Source organism: Acanthochromis polyacanthus, chromosome 4 (assembly GCF_021347895.1).
Source record: "Acanthochromis polyacanthus isolate Apoly-LR-REF ecotype Palm Island chromosome 4, KAUST_Apoly_ChrSc, whole genome shotgun sequence".
NCBI lineage: Eukaryota > Metazoa > Chordata > Actinopteri > Pomacentridae > Acanthochromis > Acanthochromis polyacanthus.
In genome coordinates, this window is record NC_067116.1 from 19,985,914 (window position 1) to 20,004,939 (window position 19,026).

The 19,026-nt window shown below is 42.0% G+C and overlaps 1 protein-coding gene across 3 annotated transcripts in view; it reads left to right on the forward strand.

Moving 5' to 3' along the window:
- The window catches only part of dnajc6 (DnaJ (Hsp40) homolog, subfamily C, member 6), a 54,755-nt gene extending 38,153 nt beyond the window's left edge, over positions 1-16,602 (forward strand). For 2 of the 3 annotated variants that reach the window (XM_022219453.2, XM_022219451.2), the window contains 8 exons: positions 886-1,263; positions 6,236-6,376; positions 7,169-7,270; positions 7,377-7,514; positions 7,596-7,931; positions 9,003-9,151; positions 9,553-9,729; positions 13,922-16,602. In XM_022219453.2, the coding sequence (XP_022075145.2) occupies positions 886-1,263; positions 6,236-6,376; positions 7,169-7,270; positions 7,377-7,514; positions 7,596-7,931; positions 9,003-9,151; positions 9,553-9,729; positions 13,922-14,023 (1,523 nt within the window). In that variant the 3' untranslated portion in view covers positions 14,024-16,602. The remainder of the gene's footprint in view (positions 1-885; positions 1,264-6,235; positions 6,377-7,168; positions 7,271-7,376; positions 7,515-7,595; positions 7,932-9,002; positions 9,152-9,552; positions 9,730-13,921) is intronic. The other variant, XM_022219452.2, reaches the window with a different exon arrangement.
- The last annotated feature ends 2,424 nt before the right edge of the window (positions 16,603-19,026 follow it).

Consider the following 19,026-nt stretch of genomic DNA (forward strand, 5'->3'; position numbering starts at 1 on the left):
CAGTGACTTCAGTAACCAGGGCTAACTTCAATTCAATCATACTGTAGCTGGAAACAAAAAGTATTAAATGAAAATATTGACAAAAACATTTTCTGTTATTGTAAAATCCATTTGGCTTTTCCAACGTGTGATTGGAATTGATTGAATTGAAATGAACCCATCCTTGAATGCAGTGATATGTCATTTTGGTAGAAATTTTCTCTCTGCCCTTGACATAAATACCCACCCTCTGAATATTTGAACAGATTACAGCACCAAGTCATTCCCTTAACACACATCCCCTAATGTGTGACAGTAACAAACACATGTATTTCCACGTGCTCTTAGGAATTGTGCGTGTGAATATAGAGAAGTAGCAAAAAAGGCCAGAGGGAAAATAGCTGAAGAAAGCAAAAATGAAAACCTGTGCAGCTATAAACAACTCCTAGTTTTAAATTTTCTACCAAAGTGAAATATTGCTCCAGATTCATACGAGCTGAACTCGATTGCCCTTTTGTACATTCCGTTGCTTCTTTAAATGCAGATAAGTTATATGTTATTGATTGGTTTCTTGTAAATAAAAATTCATCACATTTTAGACATTTCCAATTAGCTAAGAGCAGCAAGCAGCTGGAATTTATGAGCAGAGTGTGACTAAGTGTGCAGCCTTATAGTACAAAGTAGCAGAACAGTCGCTGCTTGTCGCAGTGATAACCTGCCTAGCTCCCCATTATTCTCTACTTTGCTCTTGTCCCTTTTTCTTGTAGCCTACTCTGTGTTTCTGTCTGCCTTCAACCCAATTAATTCCATATGACTGCTTTGTTTTCTCCGCTGTTTGCTGCTTTGTTCAATTTGAATGCTTTTTTCTCCTGACTGCCTGTTTCTTTTCTTTTTTTTTCTTTGCAGAGCCAAGCAGGCCCCATGGAGGTCCAGACGCTCGGGGTCACGGCGAGGAGAGCGAGCCCTCGGACGATGAGATGCTCTCTCTCTCCAGTCAGCGAAGCAATGCCAGCGCGGTCCCCCAAAAGCCTGAGCCCCCGGCCCCGACGCCCAACGCCCCAGCACCCGCTGAGGAAGTGGATCTTCTCGGCCTGGACGGGGAGGAGATCAAGCGTCCGTGCTCCTCATCTCAACCCCCACCCACAACAGCTGCAACCACTGACCTCCTTGGGGACTTGTTCGGGGCCCCGCCTCAGCCAACCAGTGGACCCTCATCCGCCCAGTCCACCCCACATAAAGTAGCCCCCAACACTGCCTCGCCGTGTCCCTCCCCAGCTCCACCAGGTGAGAAGTTCAAAAGTACATTTGATTCAAAACAAAAACCTAAAAACAGGCTGAAAACGTGTACAAAGACAGTTTTAGCTGTTGAGGGACCAAGCGACAACAGCCAGGGCTCATTTCTGGACCAGCAGGAAGACAGTTTTGTCTTTGAGGGAGATCCTCATCTTTTGAGTACACAGACCGAGGTAGTTGCAGATCCTACATCGTGCACAACAGCTAGGAGTAAGAACACCGCAGAAAGGAAAACCAAGAATTGCCTGGTCCAAGACATCAGATAAGCAAGCCTGGAAAGAGTTAGATGAAGACCTTTCTGTTATCTTGGATTCTGCATTACAGGGACCGGCGGACAGAAAGCTAAAGAGTCTGTCAACTATCATCTTTACAGTAGGGAAAGAGAGGTTTGTCCTAGAAGACAAGAGAGCCCCCAAACAGGAGGCACAACCAAACAGGAGACAGAGAGGGATCAATAAAATCAGGATGGAGTCGCGCCAACTCAAGAAGCAATACAGGAAATCCAGCCAAACCGAAAAAGAAGTTCTCCGTCAACTGCGCGAAGACCACAGGGCATGTCTTCAGACTCTGAGGAAGGCTGAGAGAACAAGAGTGAATAGGGAGAAGAAAGCAAAGAAAAGAGCTGAGTTCATCGCCAATCCTTACAAGTTCTCCAAAAAACTTCTTGACAAGGAACGTTCAGGAAAGCTAGAGAGCAGTATGGAAGAAATTGAGCATTACCTGAGGGAAACACATTCTGATCCAATAAGGAATCAACACCTGGGTGACTGTTCACACATTGAGCCAGTTCCTTTACCAAACAGTCCTCTAGTCAGCTCAGAACCAACCTTGAAGGAGATTCATGAGGTTGTGAGGAAAGCAAGATCAGGATCAACTCCAGGACCAAATGGAATCCCATACAAAGTCTGCAAGATGTGCCCTGGACTAGTAAGAAAACTCTGGACCCTGCTAAGACTTGTCTGGAGAAAAGGCAAAGCACCAGAGTGTTGGAAACGAGCAGAAGGCATATTCATCCCAAAGGAAAAGAACTCCAAGATGGTTGAGCAGTTCAGGACAATATCTCTACTGAATGTGGAAGGGAAAAATCTTCTTTGCTGTCCTTGCCAAGCGGATGACCTTCTATTTAACAGCAAACAAGTATGTTGACACTTCAGTTCAGAAGGTTGGAGTTCCAGGCTTCTCGGGATGTGTAGAGCACACTAGTTGCATCAGCCAGCTTATCAGGGAAGCAAGGGTCAACAACAACGACCTGACAGTGGTGTGGTTGGACCTAGCTAATGTATATGGCTCTATTCCACACAAGCTGATTGAGGAGGCACTAAATCATTACCATGTTCCTGACCACATGAAGGGAATCATCACCGATTACTTCGATGACATGCATCTGCGGTTTTCTGTAGGAGATAAGATGACCCAATGGCAGAGGTTGGAGAAAGGAATAGTTACCGGCTGCACCATCCCTGTGGTACTATTCATTATGGGAATGAATATCATCTTGGAAGCAGGAAGAAGAGAAACACAAGGCCCAAGAACAACTTCGGGAGTGTACTTGCCATCCAGCAGGGGTTTCATGGACGACATGACCCTCACAACAACAACCCCTGTACAAGCCAGATGGATGCTGATGGCACTTGAAAAGACTGTTTCCTGGGCAAGAATGAAATTTAGGGCTAGAAAGTCCAGGAGCCTTATTATCAGGAGGGGAGAGCCAAGCAAGAGATTAACATTACAAGTGCAAGGTGAAAACATTCCATCTATTGTGAACAACTCAATCAAGTGCCTAGGGAAGTGGTACGATGCAACCCTGAAAGACTACATGGCACAGGTCAAAAGCCAGCTCCAAGAACACTTGAAGCAGATAGAGGAGACAGGATTGCCAGGCAAGTTCAAGCTCTGGCTCTACCAACATGGACTATTGCCAAGACTACTGTGGCCACTCATGCTTTACGAAATTGCCGGCACAGCCGTGGAAGGATGGGAAAAGACCATCAACAGGTATCTGCGGTGATGGCTAGGTGTACCACCAAGCTTCACAAGTATTGGCCTGTACGGAAGAACCAACCAACTGCAACTCCCAGTCTCATCAGTTCTGGAAGAGTACAAGGTTGCCAAAACAAGACTGATGATGACTCTGAAGGAATCCAAAGACGAGATGACCAGGAAGGCAGGCATAGAAACCCACACAGGAAGAAAATGGTCGGCCAGCCAGGCAGTGGAGCAAGCAGAGAGTCGGTTAAAATACAAGGACATTATTGGCACAACAGCAGTTGGACGGCAGGGCCTTGGAACAACTAGCACCCCCAGATGGTCTGCTGCATCAGGGAGCGAGAAAACGAAAATGGTCCAAAATGAAGTACAGTTAGCAGAAGAGGAAACCCGAAGATCAAGAGTAGTTGAATTAGGGCTGCAAGGGGCATGTACAAGATGGTCAACTGCAGAAAGAAAGTTAACATGGGCGGAGATTTGGCAGTACGAGCCTCTCAGATTGAGTTTCTTACTTAGATCTGTCTATGACCTTCTACCATCACCAGCCAATTTACAAAGATGGGGTCTGACAGAAGACCCAAAATGCCCATTGTGCAACAAAAAAGGAACGATGGAGCATGTACTGTCATCTTGTAAAGTAGCACTAAGTCAAGGCCGCTACAGATAGAGACATGACAATGTTCTAAGGGAACATTCAAACATCCTAGATAGAGAAAGGAGGAAGAAGAGAAACCCTATGAAAACCAAAGAATTCATCGACTTTGTGAAAGAGGGGGAAGCTAAGAAAACCACAGTGGCACAACCAACACTATCAGTATTGGACGAGTCTGATCAGTGGGAGATGAAAGTGCCAAGCGGCAGAAAGATCATCGAGCTGGCTGTGGCTGAAGGGGGAAGAGGAAAGCTGGAAGCTATCAGCTGACACGTAGTGAGCAGACGTGCTCATTGCGGACCCGCCACCTTGAGAGTGTTTCAGGAAATGAAGGGTCGAAACACTTGCAGACAGGTGGTTCCCGGCTGAAGATGTCAGATGAGCCAGCAGCATTAGCTGTATTTATACATCAGTGTAGACTGATATTAACGTGATAGTTCAATAGTCTGAAAACTCAAGGGAACTGGGTATTTTTCTGGCTTTTGCAGTTGCATCCCTCAGGTTTCATTAGAGGGTAGAAATTTCACTTTTTAAAAATCTAAGATCATAAGTGAATGTAAAGCTGTCACATACTGCCCATCAGAACAAAAACACATAAAAATCTGTATTGTAAATACAGTACAGTGAAAATATACAACACACAAATGCTGAACTAGGCGACAAAATCTGTGTCATTGTAAAATGCTTGCTTATAAAAAAGACTAAGGAAGTTAGTTAATGTTAGGAACACTGTGGGCATGTGGTCAGACTCAGTGAAACATCAGGAAACAAGGAAACACACAGTTGGTAGCTGGTGTATGCAGTGGAATTTATTTTTTATCCTAACAGTAAATATAGACAGCACACATTGTCAGTACACATTCCACATAATTAACAAGAATCAAACATCTATTGATATCAGAACTAACAGAATATACAACAGCTACAGTCATTCTACCATGAATGTAAATATCACAAGCAAATCAAAATAAGTCACAATTTTACCCAGATAAACAGTTGTTCGGCAGGTTCTCTGCAGATAATAATAAGGGTTTATACCTGAAATTGATCATATAAAAGGCCTATAAAAAAATATTCGTCTCTCTTACGTGTAGTAACAGGATGAGGATAAGAAGTTTGTAAATTGATTGACACGTCTGCAGATACGTAGGCTACCCGTTGCAACAAAGTATCAAACATAGGCCTAAATAAATAACTGCCTAAATGTGGGAAAACAAGATATTGACTAGAACAGCTAAGAAAAGCCACTCATCTTAGGAACATCACATAGGCACAGCCCGTACACAGATTATTGCAGGTTGTAGAGATGGTGCGCTCGATTTGCTTACCCAGCTGTCTAGGAATGATATTAACCCTTGGCGCATCAATGCGTAGTAGGTGTACCGCCGGCGGTACACTTACTAATTTGCATAGGAATTTCAAGAATGTCCGACGGCTGCAAACGCGATTATACAAACACTATACGCCGATGGAAAGCTTAGATTCTCATGAATCCGCCGGTATAAACCACTTTCAGATGCCATTACCACAGTGGGTGAGAAAAACACATTTGTCCGACAAAAACGAATATTCATCCACCCGTTCTCTATACACGGCTTCAACGCACACAGCGCGACTCACATTTCCGGGTTCATCATTACACACAGAAAAAAAGATTCCACAAAAAACGGCCATAATCCAACCTTTTACATCCAGACAACACAAGCCAGTAAACTATTTTGTCCAAAACATGTCCTGAAGTCGGTATAAAATCCACGAATCGGTCGTTTTCAAGGAAATGCATCTCGCGATGCGCGTCCAATATTCCCCGTATTTTTCGTAATTTTTTTATTTAAAAATAGAATATTAGCGATTTTTTGTACTGAAAACGGCTGGAATTGACTGCAGCTTAAAGGGTTAATAGTATTAGTTAGTATTTCGTGCGCACGTTATACCTATTTTGTGGCCACAAATCAGTATTTCGTGGGAACGAAGTAGTATTTCTTGTGCACGTTATAGTTATATCGTGGCCACAATTTATTAATTTTTTTACCATGTCACCAGAGGGGCTCCGTAGTATGGTCATTTGGAGACTTCACAATACAATCATGTAAAATAATCCTCAGATTACTGTATAAAAGCAACTTGTGAAATAAAAATGCTTGACATTAATATTTTAATGTAAAGTATTAAGATATATTTTAACTTCATCTCAGTGCAGTAGTTTGACAAATCCAATGACACTATATATTTTATAATGTAAAAGTGGTGAAAACACAATTAACTCAACAAAATCCATCCTGCCGTACAAGGCAATGACACTGGTGGGTCTTTTATTTCCCTCAGCGTTCGATCCCTTTGGTGCGGGACCCATGCCTAAGCCTCAGGACATGATGGGTTCTTTCCTCGGACCAGGTAACGTGGGCCAGTCAGATCCTTTCCTGCATGCTCGCTCACCGTCACCCACCCTGCAGCCCACAGGCCTCGGTAAGGCATGCTTCTGCTGCTCTGCTGCACTTTGTCTCACAACACCTTTCTGGATGTAACAAAAGCATTTCAACAGGCTGACCTAAATCAGGGTAAGGCATGTCTTATAGCATTTGCAAGTCTGCCTTAACACGTAGCCATACGCCGTGATTGTCTCTTTGCATCTGTGCTCATGTTGAGAATACCATCTGAGCCGGACTTTTTTTCTTTTCAGACTGCAATTGGACTTTTTTTTTTTAGCTTTGCTTCACCAACTGTTTACTTATATACTCACTTTTAAAGCAATTACTTTTTTATATGGCTGTTGTAATGTATGCTTTGCAAAATTTAAGTTTGCATGCTATATGTTATATATATGTAAATATTTGCAGCCCATCTGGTTATTCCTGCATCAAGACTTCACAGCTTGATATTTCAACACCAGCACAATCCATTCCACAGCTATCATTTTCACTGGTTGCAGCCAATATTTAACTTCAAATAGTGCAAGACAAATCTTCTACTTCTACTCAATCTATATTGTTGACATATACCTAACAAAAATTGACAATATTGCTTGTACAAAGAAACCTGAGCCCGGCATGGCTTTACGAATTTGTAGAGGACGTTTCAGACTACTGTGAACACTTTCTAGGTGACAATATTAGCTCTAATTTTGGTTTTCAAAGCTGATAGTGAAATCAAGCACCTCAAAAGGTTTAGCCCTGATATTACAGGCTATGTAGGTTCATGTGACTCAGCTCACTTTCCCTGTTTTCTCTGTCTGTGACCAACCTTTATGTGCTTGGGCAGGTCGGAGTTCCCCTGTCCCGCCCTCCACTCCAACCGTCAACATTCAGCAGCAAAACGCCATGGGAGGATGGGACTGGAACAGACCTGCCACCACAAGCACAGGTCCCACCAACCACACACACTCACACTTACACAGTGAATGCACAAGCGCAACATGTTCATCTAGTGCTTCAATCTGTGCTTCATTACCATGTCTTGCTTCATTCAGGAGGAGGCTTTGGTGTGGGCAGTCGGTCAGCCACTACCAGCCCCACAGGCTCAGTCCACAGCACCCCCACCCACCAGACCAAGCCAAACACCCTGGATCCATTTGCTGACATTGGCAACCTCGGGGGAAGCCTTGGAGGTCAAAAACTTCAAATTGCCTATGTCTTTGTCATTCTTTTTCCACCGCCTCTTACATTAAAGTTGTTGTTATTTTCGTCAGGAGGTTCTGGCTTCTCCAGCAAACCAACCACACCTACTGGAACAACTCCCTCCTTCCCTCCAATGGGATCCCCATCGCGGCCGCCGCCTTCTCCCCAGCACGCAGGAGGGTGGCAGCCCCACGCAGGAGCCAGCTTCCCCTCATGGCAGCCTGGTGCTGGCAGCGGTGGAGGGTGGCAGTCCCAAGGGCAGGGTCCCACCCCGCAGCCAAAGCCCAGCCCCAGCCACACCCCCATGCCTCACACATCGCCCCAGAACCGACCCAACTACAATGTCAGCTTCTCTGCAATGGGGGGAGGCTCACCCAGTGCAGGGGGCAAACCCCAGGCTGCAATGGGTGAGCACAAGATGTGGAATAACATTGAGGTTAACTGTTACGCGCCACGTTGTGAATTTCATCATTTGAGGTGTGTTAGATGTAATTGCAGGCGGCACTAAAGCGGCAGGATTCATTTAACCCTCCTGTTGTCTTCATTTACGGGCACCAAAAAATATTGTTTCCTTGTCTGAAAAAAATCCAAAAATTCAGCAAAAAAATTACTCAAATTTCTGAAAATTTGCGAAATCTTTGGGAATAAAATTCCAATCATTCCTTAAAAGTTTCCGTTAAAAGTTGTATTTAAAAATATCCCCCAAATTTGGCAACAAAATTCTTGTAAATATTTTCAGAAAATGAGAAGAAAATCTTCCAAAAAATCCTAAAACTATCTAAAGTGATTACGGATATGTCAGTGAAACTTCTAATGTTTTCTTTAAGAACATTCACAAAAAAATCAACCAAAATCCAGCGAATTTCGCTGGATTTTGGTTGATTTTTTTGTGAATGTTCTTAAAGAAACATTTTTAACAATTCATTTTTTTTTCACCAAAAAATGTTCAAAGATTTCCTAAAAATGTTGAAAATGTGGACATCAGAAGTTTCACCGTGAAAATATGTTTTTGGTTTTTTTTTAACACATTTTCAAACCTTAAAACGGGTCAATTTTGACCCACAGGACGACACGAGGGTTAAAAGACTTAGCTGAAAGAATTGCACAGTTTCTCCAACCAAATTCCAAATTTCTCTTATTTTTATTGTCAAATCCTTAAATTACAAGGAAATGTGAGAATTGTGAAGGTGACTGCTGGAATTAGTGGAATTTTTTGGTTTATTTATCATTGCAGGTTTAAGAAAATAGTGGAATCCTTTCTTTTTGCAAACATTTCGTGAGACAGAGCAGAGATGTAACACTTGGATGACTCAATTTGTAATACATTGCCATTTGTATGCTGCTGACACATTCATTCATCAATGGGAGCCGATCTGTCACTCGTTCTCAGTACATTGCATCTAATTGCATAATGATAAGTGACTGAGCAGCCTAAAACATATGTTTTCTGTCTTTGTGTTTGTGCGCCTGTCTGCCAGGTTCCAAGCCCAAAGCCTCACATGCCAACTTTGATGACCTGCTGTCTGGTCAGGGCTTTGCAGGGACCAAAGAGAAGAAAGGGCCCAGGACTATAGCAGAGATGAGGAAGGAGGAGATGGCCAAAGAGATGGACCCTGAGAAACTAAAGGCAGGGATTATTTTTCTGATACCAGTGAAAACAATGTGTGTTTTGTTGCCCCATAACTTCTGCATCCCTACGCCTGGCTAGAATTAGGTTTTTGTAGCATCTCTCTGAGTGGTTGTCATCTGTGTTTATCCAGTGTAGCTTACCAGAAGCAGTTCAGCGATTCCCAAAAGTAGGATAGAGTACTCAAAACCTTTGGCTGTTAAAGCCTTTCTGTTTATTCCAAAATTAATGAAGCGACCAATGTAGGTCTCCCATGACCAAACTTTGGTTCATCTCATTACTCCTTTAAAGCCATTTCACCAGAGCCAAAATGACTGAAAGCATTTATGCTAATAATTGTTTCAAATCTGGTCCTCACTTGCTAATGGCTCCCCATCTCTCCCTCCCCCTCTGTGTCCCAGATTCTGGACTGGATTGAGGGGAAGGAGCGTAACATCCGTGCCCTGCTGTCCACCATGCACACTGTGCTGTGGGAGGGGGAGACGCGCTGGAAGCCTGTGGGCATGGCTGACCTGGTTACTCCAGATCAGGTCAAGAAGGTCTACCGGAAAGCAGTCCTGGTCGTTCACCCGGATAAGGTGGGACACTTAATGACTTAGTGAACGGAGAGTTGACATTCTGAACCCCAAGCAGATTTTTTTCCTCCTGTCACATTTTTACTTAATGTAAGCTGATTTTTCACTGCAGCATAAATCCTTGGACCTCTATGGAAACAGAGCTGCTATGGCTAGACAAAGGGAGAACTCAAGAATTGCTCCTGTGCAGCAACGCAGAGTTATAATACTACAAATAACTTTTAAAAAGGAAAGAAAAAAATTAAGTTGAATCTGTTTTTATTTTTTTTTAAAAACAGTTTAACAAACTGGAATCAACGTGTTCAACATTTTTTCTAGTTCTCACAAGGGTTGTATCAAACTATAGATATTTTACTAATCTTTTAAGATATATTCTTTTGGCCTTTTTTTTTTAGCCAAGATAGAGACAGCAAAGTGGGAAGAAGACCTGCAGCAAAGGGTCATAAGCTGGATTCAAACTCATGAGCGCTGTGTCAGGTCTATAGCCTCTGTTTATGGGTCACCTGCTCAACTTGTTGAGCGACAAGCATGCCCTACTAATCACATTTTTGATTTCGTTCCGTACTGGTCTCGTCCTTGTTCTGTTCTGGCAGTTCAGCCTATTTCAACTGGAAAGTCCCTGAATTTTTGGCACTTTACTGTTGGTCACAGCTGTATCAGTAAATGCTTCATAGTTGAATATTTCATTTTATTTTATTTTTATTTTATTACAGAATCTGGTCGCTGTAATCAGTTTATTTTTTGACATTTTTCTCAACGAAACATGTAGAATGAAGTGATCCCAATTTCAGCAAAAGGGTAATTCCATGCCAAGTAACCCAGATTTCAGAACTTTTCCCAGTTCATGCCATGTATTTTTTTCAAGTAAAATCATGCACAAACGTCTACCTAAACCATGGAATCTTGCAAAATCCTGCAGTTTTAACTCAAATACTTTTTGAGTTGGGAATTTTTGAAAACTGGCCCCCAGTGTTAATCTTAAAACTTCAGCAGTTCTTTTAAAACATCTTTAAAGTCTCAACAATTGTTTATTTTTAATAGGATTTGGCACATTTTAAATAATAAATAATAATAAATAATAAAAATCTTTTTTTTTTTTTAAATTCTCCACTAATATTCACTCACTTCCAACCAATTTTTTGTTGTAGGTAGAAACAACTTTTTTTTTCCATCCATCCATCCTTTCATCCATTTTCTTCCGCTTATCCGGGGTTGGGTCGTGGAGGCGGCAGACGAAGCAGGTCGTTCCAGACATCCCTCCCCCAGCAACACTCAAAGCTCATCCTGGAGGATCCCAGGATGAGCTTCCAAAGGAAGTTTCTTTGGAGGCATCCTAATCAGACGTCCAACTACCTCAACTGGCTTCTTCCGACGTGAAGGAGCAGTGGCTTTACTCTGAGCTCCCGCCGGATGTCTGAGCTTCTCACCTTATCTGTAAGGCTGAGCCCAGCCACCCTATAGAGGAAGCTCATTTCCGCTGCCTGTATCCACAGTCTTGTTTTATGTTCTAATCTAGGACTAGCACAGATGTCCAATAACAAAACACCACTCGGGTTCAGATTGTACAGGTTGTTCCTCCCAATCACTCCCTCCAGGTTTCTCCATCATTGCCCACATGAGCGTTGAAATTCCCCAGGAGAACTATGGAACCCCCAGGCAGTACCCCTTCCAGGACACCACCCAGAGACTCCAAGAAGACCGAATACTCTGAGCTGCTGTTCGGTGCATAAGCACAGACAACAGGCGGAGTTTTCCCCTCTGCTGTATGAAGTCACATAGAGGCGACCCTCTCGTTCTCCAGGGAGAACTCCAACAAAGAGTATCCTCACACCCCCCTGGTCCTTTCACTCTGGGCAACTTCGGAAAGAGAGAGAGTCCAACCTCTCTCCAGGATTTTGGTTTCAGAAGAACCCTTGCTGTATGTGAAGGAGAGCCCAACTATATCTAGCTGGTATTGCTCCACCTCCCGCACCAGCTCAGGTTCCTTCCCCGCCAGTGAGATGATGTTCCACATCCCCAGAGCAAGTCTGCTCCACCAGGGGGTGATACACCTAGACACCCGCTCCTGCCCAATGCCTGGAGGGCATAACACTCGACCCTGATTGAGTGGTGGGTCCACTGGGTGGTGACTCTGTGCTGCTTTTTTGGGCTGTGCCTGACCGAACCCCATGGGGGCCCAAGCCCCCCCCCAACCTGAAAATCTGAAATTGTGCTTAATTTTGGGCTCTTTAACTAATGTTGAACTAGAAATTTTTCGCACATCTATATATAAAGTAAGAGAAATATACAGAAAGACAATAACTCAGTGAAAATTATTAGCACTTCAACAATGTGACAACTTAGTGGCCTAAAAATGGGCCAAATCCATTTTCAAGGAGTATCCAACACCATGGAGTCCATTCAGGGACTTTCCAGCTTCTGCATCGAGAACAAGAAGCAACACGGCCTGATCGTGCGCCACTGGATGAAGTGGCTCAAGAAGTCTGACAAGAATGCCTGCCTAATGCCTGGAGGGCATAACACTCGACCCTGATTGAGTGTTATGCTCAATGCAGTCAAATACAAAATGGTTACCATGTGAATTAACAGTATTACTAGGGGATTAGTTATATCATCAACTGCTTCATATTCAGGCACTAAAGTGCAACATTCAGAGCCACTGAACCTCTGAGACAGTTCCTCCCTGCTAAAAGAAAGTCCAAAGCCAACTGTTTTTTAAAGCCAGTAATTTAACAGAGGGCTATTCATTCAAGATAAGAATGAGAGCTTTTCCAATTTAATTAGCTGTAACTTCTATTACATGGGTCAGATCAACTGCGTAAAAAAGAAGAGGACCAAGTACAATCTAAATCCCTGAGATATTTGAAACTGAAGAGAAGCTTTCTCCCTTGTAATCCACTTGAAGACAGTAGTACGGAACGTTCCTTCACACTCATTAAAAACATATAAGAGAGGAGACGGACCAGCTTACGCTCTCCACACTGCTGAGGGGCAGAATCCAGAGTTCAATATTGCCCTGTTAGGATCCCATTTAAATGTATGACTGCAGTCTGATTGTCCCACAAGTGTCTCACACTCATTCTCAAGACACAAGGGAACAATTGAGGAATGAGCAGTATGGGATTTTGAGACATCTGTAGCCGTCCGCATGTTCTCTATTAACAGTTAAGTGTCCTCATTATGACATTTTGAGAATAGGACTGAGACGAGGGAATGCAGAGCATAAACTTAAAATGCCTTAACTCAATCTTCAGTCCAAGCAAAATAAGTGAAGTTCATTTTAATTTTTACAACAGATACCAAAAAGAACAGGTAGAACAAAGGGTTTAAGGAAAAAGAGAAACATCCATCCATCCATTTTCTATATACCGCTTAATCCTCATTAGGATCACGGAGGGCTGGAGTCTATCTAAGCTGACTTAGGGTGAAGGCAGAGGACACCCTGGACAGATCACCAGTCTATCACAGAGCTACTGATAGAGACAAACAATCACACCTATGGACAATTTAGAGTTACCAATTAACCTCAGCATATTTTTTGGACTGTGGGAGGAAGCCGGAGTACCCATAGAAAACCCACGCATGCACAGGGAGAACATGCAAACTCCATGCAGAACGAGGACATGAACCATTGATCTTCTAGTTGTGAGGTAATGGTGTTAACCACCGAGCCACTGTACAGCCTCAAGAGCTACACAATAAAATAAAAATGAAATACATAGCAGGTAGAGGCTTTTTTCATTGAACACAAATGTGTGTTTTTTTTACTGTTCAAATTTTTTCTGCTTTCCTTTGAGAATCCATTGTGGGAATTCTTGTCCTTGCTGTGTTTAGTTCCGTTGATTGTCTTGACTACACCCTATGTGTCACCTACCTGTTTCTCTTCAGGTGCAGGTGTCACCCGCTTGTCTTTGCTGTTGTGAGCCAACATGCTTATCGGTCGACCTCACCCTTAATATTAATCAACACTATATTGCTCAAGAAAAGACATGCTGCTGTTGCATTTGCTAACGGGTTGATTTGAGGGCATGACTTGACTTGTACGATTTCAGGTTGCAGTCGAAGCAAGCGTTTTTGTTTTTTTTTGCTAGAGGCAAAACACTGCTCTGCCAATTTGGAAATGCCAGTGATGTCTGAAAATGATTTCCCTCTGGGTTTTAACTGCTGTGCTTCTTCTCTCGCTCTTCCTTCACAGGCAACAGGACAACCCTATGAACAATATGCCAAGATGATTTTCATGGAACTAAATGATGCCTGGTCAGAATTTGAAAGCCAAGGACAAAAACCTCTCTATTAAATACAGAGTGAGAGGAGGTGAGCGAGGAGAGGACGTCCCTGCTGATTCTGCCGTCTAATTCTCAGTGTGTTACCACCTCTGGTCAGCATTCTGCAGCCGCATCCTACAACATCTGCCTTTATACCTGTGCTTTGACTCGAGCTTCTTTCCCTGCCACAAACACCCACAAACATCAGTGATGACAAAATACTCCAGAACTGTACCCAGAATAACTGAACAAATGACTCCCTGTAGCTCTAGTGTACCTGCTGTATGTATGTGGTGCAACTCTGTCCGTCCTAGTTGAGAGTTCTTAGTTCCAAACCAACCAACCCAATCAAAGTCAGGGTCTCTTGGGAAACAGAGACCTGTTTGATTCTGAGGAGACAGATGAAAAGAGAGCAGGAAAAAAAAACCATCAGGGAGTAAACTGAGCAGGCGTTTAACAGACTGCTGAGGTTCAGGGTAGTCTGAAAGGCACAACAAGCGTTTTACAGCATTTAAGCCATCTTCAAATTTGATTTTGCTTTGCACAGTGTGCAAATCCATGATCAGTTCTGTCATATCAGAAGTTTTTCATACAGTTGAATGTTCCTAGTAATGGGAATTAAAGCAGCTGCATCGAGTTACTGTACCCTGAAGCTCAGCCTGTATTTCATCACAATAGGCTGCTAGGAGGTACAAACGAACTATTTATCAGATTTAGAAAGTGCAGTTGTTGATTTTGACTGAATAGCTTCCATATCCGTTAGAATGTAGTCTGCTGAGGATAGCCGCGTTAGATTTCAAAAAGGCAATAATATGCTTTTTACAGTAAGGAAAAAACAACAAAAATCCATCTCCTGACCCAATATTTGTGTGACAGATGAAACAAAATGGTGTTCTGTGGGAATCCTTTCCTTGGTGTGTCTGATATAATCAAGCCTTGTGTGTGTCCACGTCCGTTAGGAACTGAGGATTGTATATTTTAGGATTAGCACATGTACAGTTCCTTACATGAAGCACCTCGAGGCCTCATGCATACTCACTCATACAGTAACTTAAGTATTTTTGCAAGGAAGCTCGGTGAAAGCACAAACTTGACAACTTTATTCGGTGCAGCTTTGAAAGAAAGTCGTTATTTATTTATTAGCTCGTTTTTCATTTTCAGACCTGCTGGCATTCAGTGAGACGGTGATGAGAAAAGGTTCAGGACTTTGGGGCTATTATGTTTAAACACAAAGTCACTACAATGCAATAAGGAATTTGAGTTGATTTCACAGATTTCGCTTGTGATTCTTTCATATCTTCGCTGATCCCATGTACAGTATATGTGCTGATATCACAAAAATGTTGATTTGCAACACGTTTTACTTTTGATTACTTGATTTATTTTGTTTACTTTTGTGAGACATTCCTGTCACTTCACTGAGATTTTTATTTATGATCAGCATGCAGCTTTTGGACATGTAATCCAAGCACCATCAGCACTCATGGCTCAAAGTTTTTCAAGAGCAGGTGCTGTTTATAACAGTTTAAATCTAACCTAACGAATGGGAACTTAAATTTTGCATCATATAGTTTCATTGATGTGGTGGGATTCTTCCTAAGTATGATGATCTCTTTCTGCATTGGATTGATGTTGAAAGGGAACTTACTCATAAACTGTTTCCTTGTGTAAAAAATATTTAATAATCCTCTCACTGGATGAAGTCCTGAGGAAAATGACAAACATACGCACAAACCAAAAGTCTATATAAAATAATTATCAATTTCTTTAGAGAGGTTTGAGATTTTCACAGGATGCTAATAAGATCATCATTAAACCCATTTTATTCTACTTAAAATAATGTACTACATACAAACGGAGCAGACTATTTGCCTTCACATGTGCACAAACTGTTTCGGTTTTATACAAAGTTGCCGTTTCCATGCTCTCACTCACGGTAAGATGAACGTCGATACTTTAATTTTTTTCTGTTTGGCATCCAACTGTCTTTTCCTCTCACTGGAGTTCTTTCTCCCTGCGGGCTTTCCAGTTTGTTCACCTGCATTATGGATGTTGACTGAACTCTGACCAGCGTAAGAAAAGAGTGTGTGACTGCGGTAAAGCGCTGTTTCTTCAGGACACAGAAAACATCACAAAACTGGAGAAAAGTTGTGTCTCGATTGAAATGGGTCCCTGAGCAAGACACTGGGGTCTCAGGCTGGAATCACTGAATCTTGTGACAGCAGCTTTTTATATATTTTTTTTGATTCAATGACTTAAGAGATATGAGAAGTGTGTAGTATCATGCGTTTATGCTCTATTTACACTGAGGACCTACATGTGAAGTAACCCTCATAAGCTCCCTCGCTGACTGAATCTACAACCTTACGGTGATGTTAAAAAGCTAACCTCTATATTGTAGTTAATGGATGTGTGTTGTTTGAAGTTGTACGTATGAAAGTGATCAGATTTGGATACGGAGTACTGTATGTTATGTGTTTGCCTGTCTGCTGTTCAAGTAATACTAAATTGTGTACAAATTCCGTTCATGTGTTTCTTTTCAGTTCTGTTTACCGTTGCAGGATGTACATAAGGATCAAGTGCAGTGCACAACAATAAACCGTAAACAGAGGGTTTATGTCTCTTGATGTGTTTCTCCATGTGAACACTAGAGGGAAGCAGCACACAACACATTGACATATTGAACACGAGTTTCTTACAGTGTGCTCCTTGGTGGGAAGACAGGCGCTAGGATCATTTAGCGGAGTAGGAACACTAGTATAGCCGTCTAAAACTATAAATATCTTCAAAAAAAACACATTTAAGTTAAAGTACAGGGGTAATATGGGCCAAACATACTCACAGTAGCAAGTTAAAGGTACTCATTCTGCAGAAAAATCACTGGTGTGACTGTTAACTGACACGATAAAACTGTAATTGATACATTAGTACTTAATCATCATTTAACATATGTACCTTTTTTAAGACAAGCTCTCCCACATACTATATATTCAAGACAGTTTAGGAATTTAGTTCAGTGGTTGTCAACTTCTAAGTCAGTCCCCTCCAGGAATCACAAGTTAGATCTCATGAGTGGCTGTGAGATGATTAAGAGGTTAGTAAATAAGAAAAGCAGGCTCTTCACATGGTTCTTATCATTTTTCTTTGAGATAATTACATAATTTTACCTCCAATCTGACAGGGCAAGAGGCGGAAATGTTTCTGGTGGATCTCCTAATGACTCATAGACATCAAAAATATGAGTAGAGTTTCAACCAGAAGCATTAACTGCCTAAAAGAGAGTAAAACCCAAATGACATGCATTTTCAAGTGTATTTTTAATGTAAAATCTCAACATGAAAGGTGTTTGGTCAGTAAAGGAAGTAAAAGGGGCAATAAAGAAGTTTGAAATCTGCTGGAGTATATTTTTAAAACAGCACAAGACATAAGATGTTTACTGTACCTGAGTAGGTGTGACCTAGTCTTTGCATTGTTGCAGCTTTCCTCTTATGAAACAGCTCTGATAAGGTATTACTCAACACAATTCTATAGTTTCATTGTGAGGGAGCTGGAGAGCATCCCCCTCATTAAGGAAAGTATGCATGCATATCGTGCAGACTGATACAAAATTATTATTTTTTTTTGTGTTGGGGGGAAACTTGTTAACCTCTCTCTCTCGATCGAGGTGACTTCAGGAGGGCGTGTTCCATGGAGTGCACACATGAGGATGCAGCCACAGAATACCGGCAATTGCCACTAAACTGATTAGGTGGAATTTAGCGATCAGAGAGGAGAGAGGGGAGGGGTTTGATCTTTGTTTAGTGTTTCTTTGGGTTATTATGTGTTTTCTTTCCTTTGTATCAGATTGTTAATTGCATTCATGTTTTTTTAAGTATAAAGGATATTTAATATTGTATTTTTTAATAGAAGTGTGGGCAAGTCACCAAGGTGGGAGGAGAATATAAGAGCCAGGTGGGCAATCAGTGTAGTGTGTGAGAAGTAGGGGGTCAGACTGAAGCTCTGCTCTGCTGCTGCAACTGCCATCATCGGCTACACCTGGGTGACTCCTTTTGTCTGTTTTTTTGGCGAGCTGTAATTTGCACATGGGAATTAGTCAAAACTGGAGCTCTAGAACAAAACTCCTCGCTGTTTGACTGCTTTCTGTGGTGCCATCATGCTTTGCCCTTTAATGCCATTTGGTTCATCCAAATTGTAGAGGTTTATCACCATCAAAACCCTACATTCATTCAGCAGATGCTTTTATCCAAAGCGACATACATCTGAGAGTAGACACAACACAAGCAAGGATTTAGTCAGAAGAAAACAACATTGATAAGAGCCATGATTAAGTTCAATAGGACCTTGGTGTCTACAGGAAGTGCAGATGTTGTAGGAATTTTACTTTTTTTTTTTTTTTTTGCAATCCGTCAACTGCAAAGGTGTTCAGTAAAGCTCTGCCTTTTTACTATTTTTTTTAAAGACTAAGAGGGATTCTGCAGATTGAACAGAGTTTGGTAACTTATTCCACCACCAGGGAACCAGGAGTGTAGACCTGAGTGAGAGAGTTCAGGTAAGCCGGAGCTGTTTTCGTTGTAGTTTTGAATGCGAGTTTCAGTTTTGAATTTTGTGCGGGCAGCAAATGGAAGCCGGTCTGAGCCGCAGGGTGATTTCAATATAAAGCATTCCTTTAAGTCATCTAACAAAGTTAAATGTCAGCCTGACAGCAGCTTGTTCATGTAAAGATTAAAGTGATCCAAAACATACAGCGGTTAAATCACAAACATTTTCAGCTTGTGCTGGTGGCTCTGATGTTAATAGACTGTAACATTATCCTGCATAATGAGGCAGCACATTGCAGCTCATTGTTATAGTTTCATTTGCAGCCAGTTAGAGGTTGATATGTTTTCTCTTGGGATACAGAGACGGGAAAAAGTGGACTGCAGTGCCAGTGTTTAAGTATTCAGAAGGAAATTTTGTGTAATTGAAAATAACCCTTCAATCAGTGATTCATTGCAATACAAGGTTACTGCCACACTCTTCAGTTTTTCCTTCCTCC